This window comes from Blastomyces gilchristii, assembly GCF_000003855.2.
Source record: "Blastomyces gilchristii SLH14081 genomic scaffold supercont1.2, whole genome shotgun sequence".
NCBI classification, from domain to species: domain Eukaryota; kingdom Fungi; phylum Ascomycota; class Eurotiomycetes; order Onygenales; family Ajellomycetaceae; genus Blastomyces; species Blastomyces gilchristii.
The window spans coordinates 5,378,547-5,394,345 of record NW_003101681.1 but is presented as its reverse complement, the minus strand read 5'-3'; the positions used below and the strand labels follow the sequence as shown (position 1 = coordinate 5,394,345).

The 15,799-nt window shown below is 39.4% G+C and overlaps 5 protein-coding genes across 5 annotated transcripts; 2 read left to right on the top strand and 3 right to left on the bottom strand.

The window, feature by feature from the left end:
* Positions 1-1,013: 1,013 nt before the first annotated feature.
* On the bottom strand, positions 1,014-2,434 carry BDBG_01498 (uncharacterized protein; the record flags this gene model as incomplete). Its single annotated transcript, XM_031720365.1, has 2 exons — positions 1,014-1,936; positions 1,966-2,434. The coding sequence occupies 2 exons, from the start codon at positions 2,432-2,434 to the stop codon at positions 1,014-1,016; spliced, it is 1,392 nt and encodes a 463-aa protein (XP_031576511.1).
* A 2,200-nt stretch (positions 2,435-4,634) lies between these two features.
* BDBG_16394 (uncharacterized protein) lies at positions 4,635-4,900 on the top strand (the record flags this gene model as incomplete). Its single annotated transcript, XM_031724354.1, has 2 exons — positions 4,635-4,687; positions 4,741-4,900. The coding sequence occupies 2 exons, from the start codon at positions 4,635-4,637 to the stop codon at positions 4,898-4,900; spliced, it is 213 nt and encodes a 70-aa protein (XP_031576510.1).
* Positions 4,901-5,119: 219 nt separating this feature from the next.
* On the top strand, positions 5,120-5,485 carry BDBG_16393 (uncharacterized protein; the record flags this gene model as incomplete). The annotated part of the gene is made up of 2 exons (XM_031724353.1): positions 5,120-5,208; positions 5,239-5,485. 2 exons carry the CDS (start codon positions 5,120-5,122, stop codon positions 5,483-5,485), a joined length of 336 nt encoding a protein of 111 aa, XP_031576509.1.
* Positions 5,486-5,892: 407 nt separating this feature from the next.
* Positions 5,893-9,957, bottom strand: BDBG_16392 (uncharacterized protein; the record flags this gene model as incomplete). Its single annotated transcript, XM_031724352.1, has 5 exons — positions 5,893-5,984; positions 6,335-6,762; positions 7,642-8,105; positions 8,165-9,654; positions 9,765-9,957. 5 exons carry the CDS (start codon positions 9,955-9,957, stop codon positions 5,893-5,895), a joined length of 2,667 nt encoding a protein of 888 aa, XP_031576508.1.
* Positions 9,958-9,960: 3 nt separating this feature from the next.
* Positions 9,961-10,650, bottom strand: BDBG_16391 (uncharacterized protein; the record flags this gene model as incomplete). The annotated part of the gene is made up of 1 exon (XM_031724351.1): positions 9,961-10,650. The coding sequence occupies one exon, from the start codon at positions 10,648-10,650 to the stop codon at positions 9,961-9,963; it is 690 nt and encodes a 229-aa protein (XP_031576507.1).
* Positions 10,651-15,799: the final 5,149 nt, after the last annotated feature.

Genomic DNA, 15,799 nt, shown 5'->3' with positions numbered 1-15,799 from the left:
TTTTATACCTGTTCCTATGTTGGACACCCGAAGGATGCGTGACCAGGCCACGGCAGTAGGTTTTGAGCTGTAGAGCAAGGCAATCATATCCACATTGAAGTTTTTGACAACCCTGCGCCAGTCTGCAAATCCTCCCTCATATCATCGTCACTGGGGAGTTTCAGACTATATCTGGGGACTTTCAATTATTCTTCATGGGAACTTGACATCCGGAAATTTGTACCCTCAAACACTATGACCTTGCCAATGAGTTCAATTCTTGCGTTTAACTGGCGAGGCGCAGCTTCTCCAAATATATTTCAAGAACAGTCTATTGTCACCACACAGACGGTTCCTTGTTTCTTTATTAAACACGAAAGCTTTGAACCGGGGAAGCGCCATACATCATTTGTAAAGCACGATTTCTTTCAAAAAATAAAAATAAAAGTCCGTCATTCAACCCATAATGTCCTAGAGAATAAGGGATACTTTCCCTAGGAATGGCATTTGGCATGACCAGGCCATGATGCTTTAGAGAATAGGGGATATTTCCCCTAGAAATGGCATTTGGCATGACCAGGCCATGGCATTCTAGAGAATAGGGGATATTTCCCCCAGGAATGACATTCAACATGACCAGGCCATGGTATGCTAGAGAATAGGGGATATTATTCTAGAGATTGTTGCATATTTTATCATGACCATACCATTTAATTTTCCCAAGAATGGAACAGGCTATGGAAAATTTGCTTGTGTTTTCATGATATCTCTCACATGTTGTGTCATTGCTCATTATTTTTTTTGTTCATTTTTTATCTTCTTAATGGTCTCTATTACCACAGTGAGCAGTCATAAAAGTTCATTCCCTGGTTTGACTTGTTTTGGCAATTGAGCAATTAACAAGAAACTTCAACAACAAACGAAAATGGAAAAAATATAGCCAAAAAGAGGAAAAAAGATGTTTAGATAAGTTTTTAAAAACTGCCTTGTCCTATCTCATGGGGAGAAAAGTGTCTAGATGTTTCTCACTAGTATCAGAGCTGTAGAAAAAATTCCCTGAGTATATTCTCTATAGACACTGCTCGGCGTTCAAGATCACTTAGTTTCCGGATGGTTTCTTCTGTGTATGATGTCTGTGGTCGGTAATTCAACCGACGGATGTCTCCGGGGGCCGTCAATCCGGATGCATCGAACAGTCCCGGCAGGAGGTTATTTTCGACCCACACACGGTTATGATAATGCTCCACGGCCCCTTTACTGTACCAATACACACCATCTTCGTTGGTGAATGTTAACATTAGATATTGCTGAAGTACAGTACCGCCGGCCCTTGCTTGCTTTCTATGGACACATCGACCTGCAATGTGTATCTGACTCTTCGACTTGCTTCTTAGAAGATCTATGCTTGCCTCCTCAAATTGAAAAGGCGCCATTCCACGCTCTTCCATTCTCCTTGTATAGCCTATGATTACTGCTTCCCCGCCCAAAAGATGAGCCGGAACTAGTTTGTAATCAAAGAATCCTCCACGGGGCGCAGGAGATTTTAAAAGAACCTGGTATCCTGATCCATATTTTCTGTAGCCTGCAATTTCCACTTCATCTGCAGTACCATTATCAGTCCCCCATTCCTCACGTGGATATGAGGCAGGCAGTGGATTCGTCGGGGTTGTTCTATTCGCGCGGTCACTCCTTGAAACTGGGTTATATTGTTGTTCATAAGAGCGCTGGAGGGTCGACATAAGATGATTCCCACTGTGGTACGTTTTAACATATGATATCATGTGAGAGATGACTCGCCATCGGTCAACATCTGAGGTGGCCCGCTGAAACATGCGTCGATGCGGCAACCAGAAGTTGGGATGGAAGTGATTTCCATTCTGTAGGGCTCGATTGGCATTCTGTAAATGAATCTTTACAGTATCATCATCCGGTTCACGATCAATGGCGTAGTAAACGCCTAGGTAGAAATCTTGATTGTCCCGAAACTGCTGAGTCTGTCCTGTGTGTCGAGATAGCGGAAGAAGCTGTAAAGTTGTGATGGCTCCATTCTCTCCTCGATGGTGGGGTAATGGCGGAGGTCATCGAGCCATCCATCTAGATCAAAGGTCGAGTCGTGTTCGATTTCTTCCAGCCGCTGCAACTCCCGTTCAAATAGGTACCATAGTTCGGGATGGATATGATATAGTTCACTCAGGAGGTGATCTCGTTCTCCATTTGATGCTATGGCGGGCACCAGCTTATAGGTGAGGTCCACCATATCGGAACGGTCGTGGTAATGGCGAATATATCTGACCATATGCGAGTGAACGAGCCGCCGTTGACTAGCCGTTGTGGCTCTCAAGTACATTCTTTGGTGGGGCAACCAAAAGCAAGGGTTGAAGCCGGAGCCGGCAAAGTAGCTTGCGAATAGTGGAAGATACGTCATTCGATCGTCTGAGCCTGAGGCCTGATCCATGAAGGATGACAGATTTTTGAAGACATCAGCATCCTGACTATCATCCTTCCGTTGTATGTGAGGCAATATACGAATATTGGTGGCTGACTCTATACGCTGGCGAAAATTTTCTCTCTCTGAAAACTCTTCGTTGCGCAGTTGCTGAACCCATTCATCAAATACTTCCCCACGTAAATATCTCCGAAGTAGATATCTCCTAAGAGAGGCTAGTTCTTGGCTAATTAAAACAAAGAGATCTGAATGAATCTGAAATAGCTCGGAAAGAAGTAGCTGAATTGTATGTTTTCCGTCTCATCCTCCGGAGAAAAATCCGACCACCAGGCCGCCGTTACCTGCGGAGGGGCGGGCAGACGCCATTCTCCATATGTCGAGATAGGACGCCTGCAATAGGGGCATCCGTTCGGCAAAGCTCCGTCGGTAATGCACTGTTCGCATACCTTATGGTAGCAAGGTAGGAGAATCATCTCTTTCTGCAGGTCACAAATTTCGCAGATTTGCGCTTCCCGGCGCTCAAAGCCCCTGAGCTGTTCACGGCATTCTGGGCATCCATTGTCAAGAGTAGGACAGCAAAGCCGTGATCCCACCAAAAGCCTGTGCCCTTCGCGGTCCGGACCAGACGGGTGTCAAGCCGTGATTTGGTTGGTTTGCGTGGCCTGATGTGACCATGTTTAAAATATCTTAATGCACACGAGCCTCTGTGTACAAAGACATTGCAGAGCTAAGCTCAAAACAGAAGACTCTGCAGGATTGATTTTACAGCTTATTAATAGAAGAGATAGAACTGTAACTATAGTGAAAGCATGCCTGTAAAGTGAAATAAGATTGACTTGAGAATGAGTTGAATGATAATACAGATAATTGATGAAAGACTGAAGAGAGATCTGCAGAACTGAGAGATGAATTAATTATCAAAGATAATGACTGCAGCTGTTTTCTCAATTGAGTTAAGAATAAAGTTAATAAGAGATGTTCTCTATAATATCTGATAATACAGTGAGCTCTTTGAATAATAGTTTTCTTTTTATAAACTACTGTTAATGAAGATACATCAGAACTATGAATCTCACAGTGATAAAACTTAATCTCAGATAATATATCTGTTTCAATAGACTGTTCACAGGCTTAAAAGACTACTGTTAATTGCATGAAATGTTGATATATCTAGAATAACAGAGAGAGTTCAGACTTATTTATCATAGAATCTGTAACTGTAGAAGAAACTGATTTTACTATATATATTTATTTACAGTTCTACACAGTGTAAAGAGATAATCAGTGATAGAAAAGATGTAATGAGAGAAGATTACAATACCTGAGTTCTCTGAGTGTGACATTGAAGATAGACAGCTGTAGAAGTAGTAGAACACTGTAAAGAAATGAATTAATCAAGAGACTGGTTTTGCAAGCAGTGAACACAGGCTTTTGACACATTATTCATTCTTGAGAATCTATGAGAGATGATTGATCAGATGTGTTATCTATTCAAGAATCTGTACAGAGTAGATGATATATAGTGCAATGTCATGAAATTGTGCTTCACTTAATTCTACACCAATCAGTGGGCTGTATTCGCGCCAAGAACCCCAAAAAGGAAATTCTCCACTTTTAATGACCAGGGTTTTCATCATATATTTGCTTCGCTTCGCTCCGCAAACAAAGACAGGAGCACGCCAAGCCATTTTCCCACCACAGGCCACGTCTTGGCGTCCCAGCAATGACACATGTGATTGGCTGAATTTAGCGCGGGGCTGTCAAGTGATGAAAACCCTCTACCCAACTCACAATCTTCGCTGGGACCTTACCGTCCTAGACCTGATTTCGAGAAACCTATACTGCTTCAATGGCGGAACCTGTCTCCCTTGCTTCCGGTATCATCACCCTGGCAGGGTTTGCTTTCAACTCGAGCAAATCACTGTATCAGGCGGTCGAAAGCTTTCGCAGTACCAAATGAACGGTGAGGGAGCTGAAGGAGGAGCTTGAGTCTCTTGATGGGGTTTTGCAATCCCTTCAACAGGCGGTCGTGGCCTATGGGGATGAACTAGCTGGGCTCAATCTCCCACTGCTTCGCTGCGGCAAAGCTTGCAGGGAATTTGAAGATGTGATTAACAAATGCGTGACGCATTCGGCGGGTTCTAAGACCAGCTTTCGAGATTGGGCAAAGTTGACATACATGGGAGAAGACATAGGCTGATTTAGATTGATGCTGACAGAATACAAATCTACAATTAATATTGCACTCAGGGATGCGACTTTGTATGTCTTCCTAAGGTGTATCTTTTCAATCAAGCTGACAATATGGCTTATAGCCGCAGAACAACTGTTACTGCTACTGTCCTCAATGAGTATAGAGATATGATAACAAACACAACCTCTGATCTTGAAGATCATCTCCAGGATGTTGAAAACAAACTTGACTCATTCATTCCAAAGGGAACCAAGATGGAGCGCGAAGATAGCATGCAGTGAAGCTGAATACAAGAGAAAAGAAATAGTACTCAACAGTGCCTCTGAATCTGCACGGACACCCTTGAGCACATAGACAAACTCCAACCCAAAATTTTGACTGAAACCCCCACAGCTTCCATCCCACTCTTGGAGATTGATGCAATTGGCAACTTCAATTCTGACTCATTCAAATATGTCATCAACTGCATCCTGCAGGAGTACAGACAGAAACTCTTGACCATGTCTTCAGATCTTGAGAAACATGTCAAAAGACTAAAGGCCAGACTGGAAGCAATGTCGCAGGCAGTCAAGATGGAGAAAACAGCTGAGTGAGAGCAATTCCAGGAAGAAAGAAATAGTCTCAGACAGTGTCTGGCCATTTGTGCTGAGGCTTCTGAGCAAACAAAGCAGATGCACTTCAATGAATTTGAAGATGTTCTCTCAGCTGATGATGCTCATCAAGTCATTGTCTCAACACTGGGAGAGCTTATCTCAGTGAAGCGTATCACAACCGGATCTAGGTCAGCTCAGTGGCTGGGGCAAATGTCAGATGAAACTCCTCAGCAGCTTCCAGGGATCGCAGCCGTGTGTCTGAAGGCCCTGTGAGAACTGAGATAGGGCCAGACAATAAGTTTGACCAGTATGGGCGGGGGCATCAGCTGCGAGGAAAAAATTCTACAGTTCGCTTGGACTCTCCCGCCCAGCCTTTATAAATTTTACGGGCCTCCAGATAGATTAGATTAAATTGGTATATCTATGTGTATATGCTCTTGACACCATCTTCTGAAACCAAAAATGATGTTTTCCACCTTATGGGAACTCGGGAGATGCACCGTTGGCTATTGTTCAGACAAATGGGATTATTTACATGGCCCATAATATCCGTCTATCTTGTGGGGTTCTAGGTAACTGGAGGGCGATTTCTAAGTTGTAAAACGGTTTAGTCATTTGTACGTATGAAGCCGAAGCAGAAAATATTCGCTGACCTCTCGCAGCACTATGAGAAATGTCAACTATAAGATCGCGCCTGCAAAGTCAGGCAATGCTTCCGTTGCTACAATTACGGCCACATCGGCACTCAATGCAACGCAGCCCAGACACGTGGCTATTTTACGGAACTAATGCAAGCAGAAGAATACCAAAATAATTCGGTATCTTATAGGTTTAAAATGTCGTTCGAGAGAGTCAACATCAAGACACGACCTGTGGAACAGGCAATTGCCACTCTCGTTGCTGCAGACATAATAAAGAGAGATGATTTGACTGGCCGACACTCCGAGGGCAGCCACAGAAGATTTTCTCCACGAACGTTTATCCAGTTACGGTCATGGTTAAAACCATAACCTACTGGCTGCGGTAAAGGAGCTGATTTATCAAATGGGGCCGAGTGAGGGACAGCGGAATCCAGATCAAATACGCCAATATCAGTATAGAGATGATGCTGATTCCCCTTACCAAATCGAAGACGACCAGAAGACTGGACGTCAAGGATTGATATGCACTGCTCGTTGGCTGGATCCCATATCCTGACTTTGGCATTTCGAGACCCCGATGCGAGCCGGCTTCCATCCAGTGACCAGACAATCGAATTGACTGAATTGTTATGCTCTTCAAGAGTTGATATGCACTCCCTAGTGCCCAGGTCCCAGATTTTGACTGTGTTATCACCCAACCCCGATGTGAGTTGGCTTCCATCCAGTGACCAGACAATCGATGTGACTGAATTGCTATGCCCCTTGAGAGTCAATGTGCACTGCCTAGTGGCCAGGTCCCAGATCCTGAGTATTCTATCACTTGACCCCGATGTGAGCCGGTTTCCATCCAGTGACCATGCAATTGATGAGACCAAATTGCTATGCACCTCAAGAGTCAACACACACTGCCTGGTGGCCGGGTCTCAAATTTTGACTGTGCTATCACCTGACCCCGATGCAAGCTGGCTTTCATCCACTGACCAGGTAATTGATCAGACTCATTCACTATGCCCTGCAAGAGTCAATATACATTGCCTGGTAGCTGAATCCCAAATTTTGACTGTACTATCATGCAACCCCGATGCAAGTCAGCTTTCATCCAGTGATCAAGAAATTGACCAGATTGTATTGCTATGCATCTCAAGCATCGACATATAGTGCCCAGTCGCTGAATCTCAAATTTTGACTGTTTTATCATGCGATCCTGATGCGAGCTGGCTTCCATCTGACGACCAGGCAATCGACATGACTAGATTGCTATGCTTCTCAAGAGTTGACACACACTGCTCAGTGACTGGGTCCCAGATCCTGACTGTTCTGTCAAGTAACCCTGATGTGAGTTGGCTTTCATCCGGCGACCAGGCGATCAATGTGAGTGAATTTCTATGCCTCTCAAGAGTCAATGTGCACTGCCTAGTAGCCGGGTTTCAGATTCTGACTCTTTCATCACTTGACTCTGATGCAAGCTGGCTTTCATCTGATGACCAGACAATTGACATAATTAGATTACTATACCCCTCAAGGGTTGACATGCACTGCTCAGTGACTGAGTCTCAGATCCTGACTATTCTGTCAAGTGACTCTGATGTGAGTCAGCTTCCATCTGATGATCAGGCAATTGACCAGCTTGATTTACTATACTTCTTGAGAGTTGATATGCACTGCCCAGTAGCTGAATCCCAAATTTTGACTGTGCTATCACCTGACCCTGACACAAGTTGGCTCCTGTCTGGTGACTAGACAATTGACATGACTGAATCATTATGTCTCTCAAGAGTTGATGTGCACTGCCTGGTAGCTGGATCCCAAATCTTGACTGTGCTATCACCTGACCCCAACGCGAGTTGGCTTCCATCCAGTGACCAGGCAATTGAATCAACTGAATTGCTATGCTCCTCAAGAGTCAACGTGCACTGCCTGATAGCTGGATCCCAAATTTTGACTGTGCCATCACCCAACCCCGATGCAAGCCGGCTTCCATCCAGTGACCAGGCAACTGACGAGACCCAACTGCTATGCCCCTCAAGGGTTTGAAGGCATTGATTCCAATCATCTTCCATCGCCGGCTCAACGAGAACCCATTGTGGTCTCTCGTTTCGATAGCATACGCTGGTTATACTCTGGGCTGGGCTGAAAATGAGAGATGAATTGTACACTTGGAGCGGGCTGCTCTCGACTGCTCGCCTGTGATATCGAATAAATCGATAACCATCTAGAACACGCTTCGAAACTGCTTGTGACTTGCCTATCTTCTATAATATCGTTTAGTAGTTAGAAACGAAAACATTCTATGATTGAAGTAACCTCTAACCTTAAGAAAGCTATCAAGTTTTACCATCGCCGCGATCCCTTCTGAGATGCCTCTAAGAAGACTGATGGCTTCGACCCAGTGGAGAAATTTCTGAAACAGAAATTTCTCAACTGACCCACCCTCCTCGAGATCATTATTCGCCTTAATATCGGACTCTTGAAGGTGATTCACCCAAAAGAAACATGAGTATTGTGCTGCTGCTAATGGGTCTGGATCGAGTGGCCTTACTTGATCGAGAGGGGACCCAGGAGAGCTGAGGTTATATATATTGCGCCGAAGCGTTGCAAACATGACGTTTAGAGACCGTGAAAAAATGGCCAGGTGTTGGTCTTTCATCCCAGATACGAAAAAGTAGGTTGGAGCCATTTCCATCAAGAATTCTTTCGCAGACTGATGAATAAAGAAGATAGTGCGTTTGCGGAGTGTGAGAAACGAGCCACAAAGCGCTATGATCTCCGATAGGACCTCATAGTCATTAGAGACACCGTAAGGCATATCGACAAAAGCTATCAATTCGTCCAATGTGATGGGTCGATACACAGTTAAAACAACAGCTAGGACGCGTTGGCAGAGGTCGGCATCCTCAGCGGTAAAAATCTGCTCCAACATCCGTTTATATAAATCAGTAAGTCCGGACGGCAACGTATTTAGCTTTGAGAGAGTGTTCCACCGTGATGTTTTAGCAAGCTCCTGTGAGACCAAGGCCACCCAGAGGAAGGTGCCGTTTGCATTTTCAGACAAGTGTTTTTGGATAGCTTTTTGTGTGTTAGGATCATACTTTTTTAGCTTCACCAACTGACATACTTTATGCTTAATATATATTTCAACAGCAGTAGAGACCGACTTAGCATTCAACTCAAGCGATAATTGCCCGGCAGTATCTAGTCGCTCTTGAACACTAGACGGCCAGTTGCGACTAGTAACGAGCCATTTAACACGGGGATATGAACGCCATTTTTGTACAATTTTAAGGAGCTCTAGCAGATTGTCCTGGCACTCGTCAAGGCCATCAATGACCAGGATAGTGCTCTTCAAACTGTGGTCTTTCAGGATATCAATAAAAATCCTAGACACAGCGAACCAAGAGTTTGTGTATTCATACAAATCATACTTCTTCCGTATGTGTGATATGAGTGATGGCTGCTGGTCGACAAGCTGGCGGATAAGGCTGCGCAGGACAGCGGTGGCATTGTTGATCCGTGAGTCGGTGGCTTGGCAGAAGAAGAACGACAAAAGCTTTGATTTACCAATTGACTCCTTCAGCTCGTCAACGATACCACAGACCAGCATCGTCTTACCCTTTCCGGGATCCCCCCGGACCCAAAGAAGCCGATTTTGCTGATCATCACGCCATTTTTGGAGTTCGGGATTCTCGAGGATCCAGCTATATACATCTTTCAGTAGATCGCCCTTGGTCTGCTGGATTCGCGTCTTTTCATCTTCAGGATCAGTTGCCCACAAGTCTTTGAGACACTGGCGGTCCCTGTCATCTATAATATATGGAGTGCTTAGGAATCTTAGTCGTGCTCTATAAACAAAGCTGGACCAGTAACTGAATACCTTAGATCTGATTCCCATCTGATCAATTCTCCAAGCAGACGCTTAAATCCATTATCGTCAGCAGAGCTGAACTTGACCATGTCGCTATGATTGGCGTGGATGCTGATCGAGTTGTAACCTTCAAGAGTTGCTGACTCCTTGGAAACAACCTTACCAGCCACAGGCAGAGGCAACTCTTCAAAGAAGCATGTGACATCAAGACGCCTGCCACTCTCTCGTAGTTCTCGAATCATTGATCAGAAGTCAACCTGGATAGCTTCAAGGAGCTGATCATCCGTTTCCAAAATTTTCAACAGTGACTTGTTGGTGGACTTCACAAGGCCAAAAGCCCCAGCCGGAATCTTTGCCCAGTCCGCCATCCAGGATCCCTTATGAGGGGTGCCCATGAAGATGATACCTTTGGTGCAATCAAATATGCCACGAAGGTGAGTTTCAGGGTTATTTCGTGAGAGCAGAATGGCTTTCTTGCAAACGAGGCCGCCCAAGCTATGGGCGATGAAAATAAGGGCACGAGATGAGGCGTTATGACAGGCTCTGTCTGTTGTCAAATCATTGAGAAGATTTTTGGCATGATCAATTAGCCGGTTTGATCCAGTAACCGATTTTCGCACTAGGTAGGCGTCGTAGCCATAAGTAACTATTCGAGCTCTGCCGAACTCCGGTGGAAGGAGTATCTTTGGCCAGGGCGTGGACTGCCCATGGGCAGTCCAAGTATTGTCTCGATTCCCAGTCAAGCCGTGAATGAGACAAACGTCAACCGTGGCGTCAAGACACTCATGCAATACTTCGACACCATCTGGGAAAGAAAATGGTGTGGGAGAGTGCTTGGCAGACTGCTGAACCTGATCCGTTTGATTGTTTTCCGTATCAGAGGAAGTCTCAGGCTTCGTCTGTCTTTTTCTAAAGACCCTTGTAAGGTTGTTCATCGTAAGTCACTTGCAGGACCGTAAAGGAGGGAACTTCGTAGGATAGGGGGATTGCTGATGGAGGTCACAAGTCGAAGCCTGACCTTCGAAGCTGAGATGTAACGATGTCTTTAGAAAAATTGCCAGATTATGTTGCTACAGTGGGCTAAGTCTCATCACGTCCGAAACCCTGAGCGACTTAGGTTGTGTGAAGGCGGGGTTGAGCTGAAGCGAGCTCGCAGGTGCGCAGAAGTGACCTGTCCAATCCCTGCTGGCTCTGCTTTATTTCACTTCGCTGGGATTACTGGAAGCCCGGTTAAAAGTGTCACTTAATCGTAGTGTCCATTATGTGTAGTCCCTGGCCTTTTGTCAACCTTCTTCTGCCATTGTGCCTTTGGCTTGATTGATTGATTGATTTATTCATAGACTCAGAGTTGAATCCCCATCACGTGACATATATATGTATGACTAAGCTGATGCTGTTGGCCGTTACGGTTAGCGATCCCACTAGATCACGTGACCCACCACTATATTATGTTCTTGTAGATAGCTATCAATACAACCTTCAACTATTCTACAGGTTATAGCCCGGATGGCACATTTTTCTTTTTGAAACATTGCACCAACATTTTTGACACAGATAGTTCATCTTTTTTAGAAAAACTCTCACTCTTTATTAGAGATATTTCATTTTTTCTGAATCTGCTAGTCAGCAGATTCATATACTTTATATTTTTGAGAAAGTATATTCTTCATTGTGAAGAATATCACTTTTTTTTTATATATCTAGAAGAAGCAGAGTCATCTCAATATAAGTGATATATCTGTTACTTCAGAGTTCAGCTTAAGATTCAGAATCACACACTTTACTAGATAACTTATTAATAGAATAATCACTTATTATAAGAAGACTTCTGACTTATAAGATAAGACTGAGATTAGTTTTCATCAGAGTATGAAATTTAATAATCAGATAATGAAGAAACTTCAGAATAAAGAAAAGCAGAGTTAATATTTATCTACAGAATCTGTTTATTTCAACTCATTGAATTCTTCACTATTTTTTATTCTCAGAATACTGATTTTTAATGATGATTTAAATTAATCTATCTATTACACTGCAGACAATCTTATGAATCTTATATAAATAATACTATGAAATTAAATGACTGCAGTTGAAATCACTTAATATCTTACTATATCTATCTCTGTACAAAGAGACACTATAAGAAATGAGTTATAAGAATATCAGAAAAAAGTTAAATATATATTAAATATTAAATCAGTGATCACATTTAATAACTTTAATTATAAAGTCTGATATATTGATATATTAACTGATACAGAAGTTATTAATGAAACTGATATTCTATTGAGAACTTAATAAGAATTCTCTTTTATATATTATATTAACTCTGAGAAGTGAAGAATCTGTTTTAAGTCTCTATATAGATATATACTATTGAGTCTTATTAAAAATGTTTAAATTACTATTAAAATCTTGAAAGCTGATAATACTGTAGCTCTGTGAGATAAGATTAATATTGAATATATAATATCACTGACTGAAAAATAAGTTAATATCTTTAAGAAATTGATAAAATTATAAGTTAAGAAGAATGATTATCTTACTTTTCAGAGATATTTTCACTATTTTATTATCTATTATAAGAAGCTTTGTCAGAGCACTGAGAATGTATATTATAATCTTTTTCTCAACAATCTATAAGATTATCAGAGACTGTTTATTAAGATATATTTGAATAAGTTTTTCTTCACTGATCAGAGACTCATTGTCAATATTAATACTAATAATTTAATAAAGTAACTGATTAATTATACATTTAAGAAGATCATCACTGAGTGAAAAAAGCAGTCTTAGACTGATTCTGTGACTGTGAAAAAGAATAAGAATAAAGATAAGAATAAAAGCATATCTGTATAAAAGTGTACTCACTGCAGAAGATATAAATATACTGTTAATAAATGTTTTATCCTACACTCTGATAAAAAGAAAAAGAAGATAGATAAGAAGAATGATAATAAGAAGAAAGAGAAGAAGAATGACTTGATAAGTTCTCAATCAGTAGTAAATATAGTAATTATAAAGATTGAGTTCTATTTCTCTTTCACAGTCACTGAAAAATCATTGTCTAGATCTTGATATTTGAATATATATATAAGTCTGAATATGATGAATAAGCTTCATTCTTTTTCAAATATTAAATCTTTTAATGATAACATCTCTGTTGATTCTGTCACTGAGAGAACTGAGTTTATCAAGAAGATTGAAACTGTCATCTTGAAGATTGAGAGTGATAATATTAACTTACAGAATGTTCACTATATTTCTAATATTACAGTTAATCTGCTCTCATTTACAAAGCTTAAAGATCAGGGATTTCAATTTATATTATCTTTCACTATTCTCTCATTTTTCATTTACAGAGCTCTGAACAGTGTTATTTTTCATGCAGTTCAGACTGTTCAGAACAATATATATAAGATTAATAAATAGAAGTTCAATGAGAATTTCAATTATCTGAACAAGGTAGTTAAGTATATTGTGATAATGTCTCATAAGTATAATTTTAACTGAAAAGTTGATCTTTCTGTGACTGCTGTTATTACTGTTAATAACATCAATTATACAGATGTGAAAACACAGATATTAAAGATATCAAAGACTCTTTTGAATTAATATTATAATCTCAGTCACATTCATACTGATGCTATAATTACTATAGTCAAGAATTCTCATACTGAGGTCACTATTAAAGATTCTAAGACTAAGTTCTTTTATAAAGAATATGTTAAGATAGATATAATATGAGATTATTTGAAAACACTGATGTCTAGATCTATTCAATCTATTGAGAAGATTTATATTGATTTTATAGATGATAAATATACATTGAAAGATCTCTCTGACTATCTCTTAAAGTTCTGTCAGAGAATTAAATACTGAATACTTATCATCTGTGATGTGACTTACTACTGTTGAGTATATTTTTTAAAGTTCAAGAATGAGACTGTTCAATACTTTGAGTTATGACTCAGATTCATAAGTAATCTCAGATATACAGTTCCTGCTTTTCTATAAACTGATATTGATGATGTTTTTCAATTCACATGTATACACACAGTCATGAATTCATATAATACTAAATGAGAATCAATAGCATTACATTTATCACATTAGAATGATATTTCTGAATATGAGATCTACACTATTATAAAATGAGTTAGAGCTGCTCTTTTAAAAGATAATTTCTCTGAGAAGTTCTGAGCAGATGTTCTAGAGATAGTGATTGTAATAATTAATAATACTCTCATATCTACAGTTCTTTATAACTTGAAATTTTAGTTCTCTACTGCAGAGACTTCTGTAATTCCAAGTTCATATAAGATTTCTTAATATGCACTTATGAATATCTCACTGAATATGAGGCATTTTTACTGATTAAGTGCAGAGATTTTTATTCACTTGTATAAATTTCAGAGACTCATGAACAAGCTCTCTTCATATGCTGATTTCTATTGTATCATTAAATTCAGTGATATATTAATATATTATCTATAGCATTCTGAATCTGATAAGATTATTGTCAGTAGTAATATGAGGTTTCTGATTACTGAAAAATTGAAATTAGTTATCATATCTGTGACACTCATTAATAATGCTGATGAACTGAAATCTGATATTTATCTGATTGATAATAAAGATGCTTCTGATATTGATAATCTAAATTTCATATAATTGCAGCCTATGAAATCACTGACTACTTACACTTCAAACTCTGTTACAGATAATCTTCTGAAGTTCTACAAGAATATCACATCTTAGTTAGAGAGAATAGAAGATTATTAAAAGAAGTTTATATAACATGAGATTACTGATCTGAAGAGATATAATATATAAAGTTTAATCTCTAGATCTGATGTTCTGAGAAGTGAACTGATTACTTCATACTATTAAATGTTTCTTGAGAAAGATAGATCTGTGAATCTGAATAATGATTCTGATAATATTCTTAGAAAATTGTATTAAGTGATTTATAATAACTGACTTAAGAAGAATTCTAGAGAAGAGATCTATACTTCTGTTATCACTGATACTGTCAATTGTATTCTTTTTATAATAGCAGTACTACACAGTTGAATACTCTATTAAGTGAATATAGTGATAATATATCTGCATGAGTGCCTCACTAAGAAGATTTATATAAGATAATTCACTGAATTTGAGACAGATTCACTGAAAACATTTATCTATATAATTGAGAGTAGTTTATACAGTCTGAACTCTGCAGTGAAGATCTGATATAATTACTTAACAGCTCTGTTAAGTAATCTTGAATTTACAGTCAGTATCTATGATCTGATACTTTAATATTATACATTCAGATGTCATCTCTATATGATGATCTATGTTAATGATCTTAACATTATATTCAAAGTTTCTGAGAATGCTGATTAACTAGTGAGTATACTCAGTGAGAAATTGAAAGTTAAGAATCTACATCAATTAATTAAGTATTTAAGTATAGAGATTAATTGTTTAGACAAGAGAATTAATTTAATATATTATCAATATATTAAATATCTTATTAAAGATTTCTATCTTGATAATACAGCTGTTATTAGAATATCAATGAAGAATGAATTCTGTATTAATAATTTCTCTATATCTAAGAAAGAGACTGATTTCATAATTCAGTGATATTAATATAATATGAGTTGCTTGTAATATCTTGCAGTTAAAATATATTCTGATATCACTTATACTATCTTACTACTTACTCAATGAAATGTTGATTTAACATCTTAATATTAAAAGACTCTATTACATGTTATATATTATTTGAAAGAATCATGAATCTGAGTATTTTCTACAGATGCAGTCTGTATAAGAGATCTGTTTCTACTGATCTTTTCATTCTCTCTGATTTTTCTGATGATTTCTATCTACTCTTCAGCTACTCAGATTCTGATTGAGCTGACTTCTTGAATAATAATAGAAAATCAATATTCAGCTATATTTTTAAGCTTATAGATAGCCTGATTTCATGATATTCAGTGAAGCAATCTTGTGTATCTCTAAGTTTCAATGAGATTAAATATATGACTCTTAGTAAGACAGTCTGTGAGATAATATGAATTCAGAATC